This window comes from Myotis brandtii, unplaced genomic scaffold (genome assembly GCF_000412655.1).
Source record: "Myotis brandtii unplaced genomic scaffold, ASM41265v1 scaffold1750, whole genome shotgun sequence".
Lineage (NCBI taxonomy): Eukaryota > Metazoa > Chordata > Mammalia > Chiroptera > Vespertilionidae > Myotis > Myotis brandtii.
Window position 1 is genome coordinate 530,648 of NW_005356477.1, and position 10,784 is coordinate 541,431.

At 59.8% G+C, this 10,784-nt stretch overlaps 1 protein-coding gene and 2 long non-coding RNA genes across 3 annotated transcripts; 2 read left to right on the top strand and 1 right to left on the bottom strand.

Annotated features, from left to right (window-relative positions):
* Positions 1-2,766: 2,766 nt before the first annotated feature.
* LOC106725602 lies at positions 2,767-4,853 on the top strand. The gene is made up of 3 exons (XR_001361525.1): positions 2,767-2,822; positions 4,183-4,362; positions 4,790-4,853. It is a non-coding gene; the product is annotated as an uncharacterized LOC106725602 (long non-coding RNA).
* On the bottom strand, positions 4,268-4,995 carry SFTA2 (surfactant associated 2). Its single transcript, XM_005863279.2, has 3 exons — positions 4,845-4,995; positions 4,549-4,637; positions 4,268-4,436 (listed from the first exon to the last, which is right to left on the bottom strand). Exons 1-3 carry the CDS (start codon positions 4,903-4,905, stop codon positions 4,350-4,352), a joined length of 237 nt encoding a protein of 78 aa, XP_005863341.1. The 5' UTR covers positions 4,906-4,995; the 3' UTR covers positions 4,268-4,349.
* LOC106725601 lies at positions 4,912-6,879 on the top strand. Its single transcript, XR_001361524.1, has 3 exons — positions 4,912-4,984; positions 5,567-6,756; positions 6,849-6,879. It is a non-coding gene; the product is annotated as an uncharacterized LOC106725601 (long non-coding RNA).
* Positions 6,880-10,784: the final 3,905 nt, after the last annotated feature.

Below are 10,784 nucleotides of genomic sequence, written 5' to 3' on the forward strand. Positions count from 1 at the left end.
TCCAGGGCCGGTTCCATCCAGGGTCCCGTCTCATCCAGGGTCCCGTCTCATCCAGGCCCCGTCTCATTCAGGGTCCCGTCTCATCCAGGTGTCCGGGTTTTGCTCTCCAGTCTCTCATCACCAGCCTCCAGGCTCCGCACCCTCTCCAGGCAGGAGGCCAGGTAGTCGTTCAGGCTTTGCCTCGCCTCCTTCTTGCTCCAGATGCCCTGATGCCTGCTAGACCCCAGACCACCCCACAGCCAAGGCCCTGGACCCCCAGCTGCCCTGGAGTGGGACACGGAGACCCGGGAGCCCGAGTCCCTGGTGCCTGCCTAGATGTTGGCCACGCTGCTGGCCATCAGGGCCGGGCCGGTGGCTGTGTGACTGCGGGGAGCCCAGGCCCGGGAGTTGGGTGCTGGAGAAGCTGGAGTGGGTGCTGAAGCTCATGTTGTTTGGGGAGGAAGGTGAGAGGCCAAGGCTCAGGTTCAGGCAGCTCTACCTTGGAGACTTTCTTTGTTTTTTTTGTTGTTTTTTTTAGTGGATTCATTTTTAAAAATTACGGTTGAAGAATTGATTTAGATTTGTGATTTTAAACTGAACGTTTATTGTTTAGAAACAATATTGGAATATTTAGGATTTACTTGTAAGTTGAATTGGTTAGATTTATCCACTTGGGTAAATAAGGAGTTACTTAAGTAATTGGAAGGTTTTTTGAGTCAGAAAAATATTTCAATCCTTATGAAGGAAATCAAGTATGATAAATTTATTAATGCAACAATTTCAAATATGAAAGGGAGTTTTGTGAAGTGATAAAAGCCTCCTTAGAATGATTTCTTGAAATTTGGTACATTTATAATGAGAATAATGAGATTTTTAAGCAGAACTGAAATCATGGTTCCGCATTTGTGATGTTGATCAATGCAATATTAATTTTTTTTAATGAAAATAGTCTTCGAATGAAACTGACTTTGAAATCTCTCTGATGATGCTAATTACAATGTTAGAAGCATTTTCTTCGTCTTTATCCTACAGCTCCGCTTCCTCCCGAGGTGGTCGTTCTGTTACTTTTTTCTTTACGTTATTGGTGAGTCCGGGTGCCTGGCAGTCCTTGCTTGACCAGTGAAGGACAAGGCAGGCTGCTCTCGTGGCTGGAATGAGTTTCCCTTTGCATTTGTGTGTATCTGTTTGCCTCACAGGTCTGTCCCCAAATGCACGGGGCCACCTCTGCATCCCATGTAAGTGGCAGGGCCTGTTGACAGGTTAACATCTCTCTCTCTCTCTCTCTCTCTCTCCCCCCCCGCCCCCCACACAAGAGCAAGAAGACAAGAAGGAGAAAGGAAGCATTTGGATCATCTTCCAGGCGCAGAGAGAGACTCGGGCCACGCTGGCTCAGGTAAGCTCTCCCACGGAGGCAGGCATTGCTGTCCCCACTTTGATCACTAGGACTCACCTCTGGCATATTCAGTAGCTGTCTTAAGAGTGGACATTAGGTTCTGTTGGGCTGTGACAAGGATAGAAGCTTAAAGAAGGAAATACTCAAGATCAGAAACTGCCAGGTGCCTCGTGGTCTCGGGATAATATGTACTGGGTACCTTCCTTGGGAGGAATGGAATGTGCTAGAATTGTTTAACCGGATGTGGGGTGCGGAGGAGGGCCCTGAGAGAGGGAGGGCAGTCAGGAGACACAGCGCTCGCTTTGAGAACAGCTGATAAGATGGTCATTGACATGTGTTTGATCCTCAGATGCTGTAGCTGAAACTTTAGGTGTCAGAAAAAGGATGGAAAAGAATTGGGCCTGGCAGTCATCATCGGCCTGCCCTGCCCGCGGGGTAGGAGGCAGCCTGTGAGCAGAAGGTGATCCCGGGCTGTGGGTGTTAGGCACTTAAGTCAACTTCCAGAGATTGGGCAGTCCACCCCTCTGCGTGAGGAGCAGAGCAGCATGACCAGTGTGGTCAGTGGTCAGGTGAACAAGGGGGCAGGGTCTCGGGAACCAGGGGGAGGGCTCAGGTCAACACTAGAAGTGGTCAAGTGAGTGAGGGCCAGGTGAACAGCGAAGGTGGTCAGGTGGATAGGCTGGTGGGGCCCGTGAATGCGGAGGAGGGTCCCAAGAGGACGCCAACGCCCCACCTCCCTGTGGTCCAGACTCTGGGTGGCAGCAAGAAGGTCCCTGTCCTCAAGGAAGGGCGGTCCCCGGGAAGGACGCAGAAAGCTGGCTCTCAGGGCCCGGCCACCAGTCGGTGACTCTGAGGGGCAGGACAGTGCTCCCTAATGGAGAGGGCTTTCAGGGGCTGAGCACAGCTCTGTCCCGATCGCAAGCCCACAGGCAGGGCTGTCTGGGTCGCAGGCCACTCCCGTGTGAGCTGCCCCATGGTGGGGATGATGGGGAGTCCCGAGGCGGATGGACCCCACGGCTGTCTTAAAGGAGGGCTGGCGGCCCCCCGCTCGCCGCCCTCCCCACTGGGTAGGAGGCAGCCTGTGAGCAGAAGGTGATCCGAGGCTGGGTATTAGGCCTTTCACCCAATTTCCAGCGATCAGGAAATCCAGCCATCTGGGTGAGGAGCTAATGGGCCCGGCCAGTGTGGCTCAGTGGTCAGGTGAACAAGGGGCGGTGTCTCGAAAACAAGGGGGAGGGCCCAGGTGACCAGCCTGAACTGGTCAGGTGAACCAGGGCCTGGGAACACCTGTAAGTGGTCAGGTGAGCGAGGGGGGGGGGTGGTGCCCGGTGACCAGCTGGAACTGGTTACATCATTAAGGGGGCAGGGCCAGGTGGACAGCCAGAAGTGGTGACATGACCCGGTACCGAGTGGTTGTGCCGGACCCAGGTGAATACCCGGAAGTGGTCAGGTGAGTGATGGCGGTTGGGGCCCGGTGACCAGCTGGAAGTGGTTACATCTTTACGGGGGCGGAGACAGGTGGACAGCCGGAAGTGGTCAGGTGTGCGAGGGGGGTGGGGCCCGGTGACCAGCTGGAAGTGGTTACGTCATCAAGGGGGCGGAATTAGGAGGACTTCCAGAAGTGGTGACATGACCCGAGACCGAAGGGGTGGGTTGGGCCCAGGTGAACACCCAGAGTGGTCAGTTGAATGAGGGGGCGTGGGGCCTGGTGACGAGCGAGAAGTGGTTACTTCATCAAGGGGGCGGAGCCAGGTGGACAGCCGGAAGTGGTCAGGTGAGCGATGGGGGGGGGGGGGGGCCCGGTGACCAGGTGGAAGTTGTTACATCGTCAGGGGAGCGAGGCCATGTGGAAAACGGGAAGTGATGACATAACCAGGCACTGAGGGGGTGGGATGGACCCAGGTGAACACCCGGAAGTGGTCAGATGAGCTAGGAAGGTGGGGCCCGGTGACCAGATGGGAGTGGTTACGTCATCAAGCGGGGCGGGCCAGGTGGACAGCAGGAAGTGGTCAGGTGAGCGAGGGGTGGTGGGGCCCCGTGACCAACTGGAAGTGGTTACGTCATCAGGGGGCGTGGCCAGGTGGACAGCCGGAAGTGGTGACAGGACCCGGGACCAAGGGTGTGGGCTGGGCCCAGGTGAACACCCGGAATGGGTCAGGTGATCAAGGGCTTGGCGCCAGGTCAGCAGCTGAGAGTGGTCCAGTGGGTAGGCTGGTGGGGCCCGTGAATGCGGAGGAGGGTCCCAAGAGGACGCCAACGCCCCACCTCCCTGTGGTCCAGACTCTGGGTGGCAGCAAGAAGGTCCCTGTCCTCAAGGAAGGGCGGTCCCCGGGAAGGACGCAGAAAGCTGGCTCTCAGGGCCCGGCCACCAGTCGGTGACTCTGAGGGGCAGGACAGTGCTCCCTAATGGAGAGGGCTTTCAGGGGCTGAGCACAGCTCTGTCCCGATCGCAAGCCCACAGGCAGGGCTGTCTGGGTCGCAGGCCACTCCCGTGTGAGCTGCCCCATGGTGGGGATGATGGGGAGTCCCGAGGCGGATGGACCCCACGGCTGTCTTAAAGGAGGGCTGGCGGCCCCCCGCTCGCCGCCCTCCCCACTGGGTAGGAGGCAGCCTGTGAGCAGAAGGTGATCCGAGGCTGGGTGTCAGGCCTTTCACCCAACTTCCCGCTCTGGGAAGTCCACCCTCTGGGAGAGGAGCTAAGGAACCGGGCCAGTGTGGACAGGGCACTGAGGGAGAGGGTGTCCTCCCCGGACCCTCTGCCTCCCAGGGCCTGAGTCCTCTTCCTGCCGCCCTCTCCTCGGAACCCACAGCCGCCCCACAGCCGCCCTCTACTCGGAACCCACAGCCGCCCCACAGCCGCCCTCTACTCAGAACCCACAGCCGCCCTCAGCCAGGGATTCAGCATATTTACTGCCTTCAGCGACTTTCTGCTGAAGCTGGGGCCACCCCCTGCCCCCCAGGGCAGCTCCCACTGCTCTCAGCCTGTGCAGGTGACGTGGTGTGGGGATCCTGCCCGACGGGGGGTTACCCGGGTCCCTGGCGGGAGGTGGAGCAGGAGGCAGAGCTGCGGAGAGAAGGGTTAATGGCTCTCACACAGGAGCCAGCAGAGAGCCCCAAACCCACTCAGAAACACACTGGAGTTCCCACAGCCCCCCCTCTCCCTCCCCAAGAGCTACCTTCTGGAGCAGTTCCAGGAAGCTGGAGCCATAGGACGAATTTGCCAGAAAGGAATCCTTCAGCTTCAGCTGCAGGGTCATCCCCGGCCCTGGGGACCCAGGAGTACAGCTTAGAACCCAGCCACCAGGGCCGAGGTGCGGGCACCCCTGCTCCCTCTCCCTCCGCACCAGGCCCTCCAGCCCCTCCGGCAGCGGTTCGCCCTGAACTCGGGCTCAGGACCCGGTGCCTCTGTCTCTCCAGCTCCCCTTCTCGACCTCCTGCCACACGGCCCCTGCGTCCAGCCCTGCGGCCTCACCTGCTCCTTGTGAGCTGCCCAGGAGGGTCAGGAGGAGGAAGAGGGGCAGTCTGGCCCCCATGGTGGCCACGGCGCTCCTCAGACGGATAGCAGAGGCGCCTGAGCCCGCTGACCTCTCCTACAGCCAATCATCAGCACAGGTGCTGGGGTGTATGTGTGGGGGGGAGGGGACCAGAGGGGAAAGGTGGGTGACTGGATTTTCCAGTTCTCCCAACATGGTTTTGAGGACCCAGGAGAGAGCCATTCGCTGGGCTGCTGGGGAAGAGTGGCTGGTCCCTCCTCACCCTCCTTCATGGATGCCGGTCCTGCAGGTTGTCTGGGTTCACCCAGGCCTGGGCCTCTCATCGCTCTTAGGGATTAATTATTAACTACAATTAATTTCCATCATTCATGCCACAAAGGGCTCAGGAATGTGGGCCCAAAAGGGAGGGGTGGATTAGCCATGTTTCTTCCCAAACCAGGTGTCCCACTCCGCCAGGCGCAGCGACTTTCTAGGTGAGAAGTCTAGGCAATGGGAGCTTCCTCGTTGAGTGATTTCAGTGGCTCCAAACATCCCAGATACTCAGGTGGAGGCCTGGGTTCATCAAACCCCTCCCCCTGCGGTTCAGGCAAAAGGGCCCCCTCATCCTCCCAGCACAGGCGCTCAGCATGGCAGACCCAGCGCAGATGTGTAGAGGGAGGTTCAGAGCCCATCCAATTCACCATCTTTCTTTAAAAACCAGGAAAAAGAACAACAACCAGGAAATCAGGCCCAGAGGGGGTGAATAACTTACTCAGGTCACACAGCAAGACAGCAGCAGAGGGCTTCGAACTCATCCCTCATTATGACGGACAGGATTGACACACCAGTCACGAAGCCTCTTCGTCTTCCTGTTTGCCTCTGTATGTAACCTCTCACCCCCCGCCAACCCGCCCCCAAAAACCAGAGGGCCCAGCACGGGAGACTGGAGCAGACGGAGGGGACGCTGCCACACATCAGCGGGACCCCAGACGTGCGCTAGAAGAAGACATGCAGGAAGGGCAGCAGGTGCAGCGGCCGCGGCCGGCGCCTGGAGAGACGCTTGGGGCGGCCGAGCTTCCTCAGAGGAGCGGGAGCATCTGTGTCGGACGCTGTGCCGGGCTCGACACGTTCCCTGTAACGTTCTTCAGGGCCCTTTAAACTGGGGCTAGAGCACCTCCTTTGAGGAGTGAAGATACATCTGTGACTTGCCCGAGCGCACAGCTGGGAGGCCATGGGTTCGGGGCAGTCAGCCCGGAGCTGGGCCCTGAACCTCCGCAGTGCACTCGCCCTCAACACGGTGGCGTCCTCCCTGCTGCTCCTCTCCACCAGAGGAACAGGCGCTCTGGGCTGCAGCCGTCGGATGCGGGAGGACTCAGGTGTCCACCCGTCCTGCCCTGGGTCTCCTGAGGGTCAGACGCGATCCCCAGGCTGGGACGTCCTTCACCCCCACCCAGCTCCCAATTCCTGCTTCTCCCAGAGACCCGTGTATCCTCACCCCAATAGTTGTACTTCCAGCTGCAAGCGGAGGCCCTGGGGGCAGGACACCGGCCCCTCCCTTCCAGGAGGGTCTGGGTGGGAGGCTGACTCAGGCTGGGGGCTAGGTCCCTGGTCTGGGAAGAGCCCGAGGGCCAGGTAGGGGAGTCCTCAGGCTCTTACTCACGCTCCCCCTCGCCCAGTGCTTCCTGGGATCAGGCTGGGATGGGCTAATCCTCTGGGGACAGCTTGGTGACCTCTCCCTGGGGACGGAGATCCTGGTGTTGATGGAGGTCCTGGCACACCTGGCTCTCCAGAAGCACGAATAGGTCCCAGAACCTTTAAAAGCCAGGGCCGTGGGCCTGCAAAGGCATCGGGCTGGCACCATGGACGCCACGCGGGTGCTGCTCCTGGGCCTGCAGGCCTTCGCCACACTTGGTGAGCAGGCTGGAAAGTGGTGCTGGGTGTTGGGCTGAAGACCCAGGGACGTGGTCTCCTCTTCTCACCGATGCTGTTGTTCTTTCCAACAGCTCAGCTGAACCCATGGAGGACAACATCTGGAGGCATCCGCACTGTCTCTGACAGTCTCTCTCTCTCCGGGGACATCCCAGGGGGCCTCCCCTCTGCCTCTGGGGGTCTCCCCTCTGCCTCTGGAGGCCTCCCTTCTATCTCTGGGGGTCTCCCTACTCTCCCAGAGGGCCTCCCCACTGTCCCTGGGGATCTCCCCACTGTCCCTGGGGGCCTGCCCACTGTCCCTGGGGGCCTGCCCACTGTCCCTGGGGGTGTGTCTGCGACTGTCTCCACTGTCTCCGTGTCTCCAACCTCTGAGAATCTCCCCAGTCGCCCTTCGACTTCCGCCCCGACCGTGTCCGGAAGCGCTTCAGGCCCTGGCTCAGCGTCGCCAGGTGATATTTCTGCTGCTCAATCCATCTTGGCCTGGAGCTCTGGGTGGGGGCTTCCCGTGTGCAGCCGTATAAACGGCAGTTCCCAGAATCTCATGAAGTGGAGCCTTCTTTGCTTTTCAGTTTCTTAATCTTTTCCTTGTGGTTGGTGCCTTTTGTAGCTGCCTAACATCCTCTTGCCTACTTCAAGGTCATGAAAATATTCTTGACCACGTTCTTCCAGAAGCTTTATTATTAGTTTTCAAATTTAAGCCTATGAGCCATCTCGGATTAATTCCTGGATACGGAGGGGGTCAAGTTCAAGTTTTCCCCTCACTGGTAGCCTGTTGCCCCAAAACCATTGATTTCCCAGACCCTCGGCCGCCCCACCACTGTGCTGTGTGGGTGCCTCTATCAAAGGTCAGGTGACCATCCACCTATTTCTACCAGAGCTTGGATCAAGGCCCTCCCCACCACCCCCTACCCAGGTTCTGTTCCCAAGAGGATAGGAGCGAACTCCACTGAGAAATGTGGTCTTAGGGTCGCAGTGGGAGGCGGGGCGTGAGGCCCACCTGCCTCGGTCACTGACCCGCTCTGCTCCTCAGGCCCCGGGCTTCCAGACTGGGCCATCGTGCTGATCACCGTCACCGTGGTGGCAGCGATCGTCAGCGCACTGTACGGTATCAAGAAGGTGAGTGACACCGTGGTCCGAATGCAGCGGGACTGGACCTGGTGCCCAGGACCCTGACAAGAGCAAGGGCTTCGGAGAGAAGGGTGACAGCGGCCGCATGCAGGGAGGAGTAAGGAGGGAGGACCGAAGAGGGAGGAGGGAGGAGGGAGGAGCAAGGAGCAGGGAGGGAGGAGGGAGGAGCAAGGAAGAGGGCAGAGCAAGGAGGAAAGAAAGCCCGGCTGGTGGCTGGGAGGAAACACTGGCCAGGCAGGCAGGGGCTGGGGACCACTGACAGGAGGCGGGGAGTGCTAGAGGCTGACCCGCTCACAAAGGCGCTGAACTCAGCTCTTGGCCATGAAGAATCAGCTGTGTGGAACCACAGTTTGAATCCTGCTCTGACCTTATAGCTGGGTGACCTTGTGCAAGTTACTTAACCTCTCTGTGCTCCAGGTTCACATTACTACTGAGTAATACTTAAGGGCTACAGCAAAGGGCTGTGCAGGATGACATGGCTCACGCACAAAAAGCTCTAGGTGCTGGGCACAAGTGGGCTCCACGCGCCTGCTTCTGCTTCGTTAGCATTCCTATTGCTGCTGGAAGGGGAGCCCTGAGGGCCAGAGCTGTGGAGGGGGGCAGCAGTCACGCTCCTGGGCCCTCGGCTAACCCACCCTATCGCCTCACCTCACAGGCCTGCCAGTTCCGGAAGGAGATGAGTGTGGGGTGTGGCTGCCACCGCGAGGTCACCGGCCAGCGCTTCTCGGTCAAGTGAAGGGAGGGGGCTGGGATAGCAAGCAGCCCTCCCCTTGGCCTTCCTTCTTCCTCTCCGAGACAGACTCATAGAGAAAACAAACCAAAACCAGTGAACAAACAGATAAGACAGAAACAGCCTCCTGGGGCAGACCACAGGTTGGCGGTTCCCAGAGGGGAGGGTCCCCGGGAAAGGGGTCGCTCGGGTGGAGGATGGAAACGACTTCTGGTGGAGCGTGATGCAGCATTAGCGGAAGTGGGATTGTGATGCTGTACCACTGAAACGAATATAATGTCATAAACCTATGTATTCTCAATAAAAAAGACATTTGGGGGATAATTGAGAAAATATTTTTAAACAGTACCTCGCTTCCATGCACGCTAAGTGGGCCTGTTCCTGCGGGCGGACTCCCAGGTCCCCAACTGACCCGCCCGCCTGCGACGCAGGGCTCTCCCCTGGAGGGAAGGACCAGCGCGAGACAGTCTCGCTGAGTCATTGCGCACCTTTCTCCCCAGCCCACCCTCTCCCCCAACTACCAGAGCTGCTGCAGCTGAGGGCACCTCACTTGGGTCCCCAAGACACACGAGGGGGTTCCCTTCACATTTCCTTCCATATGGAGCCCCTGGGCCTGGCTCCTGGCTGTCCCAAGACCCCGATTCTCATCTCTGGGCAGTGAGGATCCCGCCTGTGGTGACTCCTGGACGAGTGGGGTGGGTGCTGGACACATTCCTGCTGAGGGAAGCGGCGTCCCTCCAGCGGTCCGAGTACGTGGCTTTGCCGCCAGGCAGGTACCAGCCACGTCTGGCCTCTGGCGCTGACCAGCTGAGTGACCTTTGGCAAGTCGGAGGGTGTTTCATCTGTAAAATGGGCTGACATTGCTGACCTCGGAGCTCAGCGCCTAACTTGGTGCACGGAGCGCTCAGGGCTGGCAGGGCTGTCTTGGGTCAGCGCCTCAGCCTGTGGCTCAGACACAGCCCCTCCGTCCTGGCTCCTCTGCCCCAGTGCCTGGGTCCTCGGGGAGATTGTGGTTAAAAAGAGGGGGGGACGTTTATTTACACAATGAGACCCCCCTGGCACTGCTGACGTGGGGACTGGAGAGTTCTTTGGTGTGGAGATGGGGGCGCATTATGGGATGTTTAGCAGCATCTGACTGCCCACTCGCGGCCTGCAGCAGCCCCTGCAGGCATGACGAGGCTGCCTAATGTCCCTGGGGGGGGGGCAAGCTGCCCTCCTGGGCCCCTGGGGAGGGCTGGTGCAGGGCAGCGGAGCCCAGGGCCCTGTGTCTGCCCCAGGCCCCCCTCCTGCTGCGGGCATGGCCCGTTCTGAGGAGTCAGTCTTGGCCGGATGCCATGGAGCCTCATTAATCTCCCACTAATCACATTAATGAGCAATTGGCCTCCTCTCCTCTTCCCACCCATTCCAGCCCTGCCCAGGGCTTAGGGACTAGTCACGCCACGTAATGGGAGGAATTCACATGGTCGACCCTCGGGCCCCGTGAGCCGTGCTGCCAGGCCCTGCCTCTTGCCCTCTCGGGCCTGGTCCTCTCGGCTCCGTGTGCCTGTGCTCCTTCCCAAAAAGGGCAGTGCCCAGCCCCGGCTTCCGCTCCGTTCGGCCCACTGAACACTTACTGATTGTCTGCTGTGAGCCAGGCACCGTGCCTGGCACTGGGCAAGCTGGTGCTGCCTCCATGAGAGGAGCCACAGGGAGCACAGGGAGCGGCGATGGGAGCGGGGCTGAGATCCCGGACTCCGCTGCGCCTCTCTTCCAGCCCCGCCCCAGCCCCGGGCCCGGCCACGTGGGGGCCGGTGGATGAGTTTGGACAGTCTCTGAGCTAACGCTTGCTTCAGGCACGGGACCAGGAGGGAGAGAGGGGGGCCCTGGGGGGCCCTCGCCTGAGGGTCTGCATTTCTGTGGGGGGATGAGGTGGGAGAGGGGCCTCTGGGTGGCCTGACCCTGTCCTGGTCCCAGTCTGTCTGCTCTTCCCTGTCGCTGCCCCGCTGTCTCCACATGCTGTCCTCTCAGGGCACCTGCAGGCACCTGCCTCACACTGGCCTGTGCGGGGCGCCCGCCTTTGCTCCTTCCCTGACCGCTCGCTCGGCAGCTCCACCCAGGCTGAGAGTGGCCCTGTGTGAGCAAGGGGCGTGGGGAGCTGGGCTGGCGCCCGCCG

Excerpts from the sequence above, each read along its gene's own strand:
- SFTA2 (XM_005863279.2), bottom strand. The coding sequence starts at position 4,905 with ATGGGGGCCAGACTGCCCCTCTTCCTCCTCCTGACCCTCCTGGGCAGC. Across the intron at positions 4,638-4,844 it reads GGGCAGCTCACAAGGAGCAG|GGCCGGGGATGACCCTGCAG; the intron begins GTGAGGCCGCAG and ends CTGGGTCCCCAG. Across the intron at positions 4,437-4,548 it reads TCCTGGAACTGCTCCAGAAG|CTCTGCCTCCTGCTCCACCT; the intron begins GTAGCTCTTGGG and ends TTCTCTCCGCAG.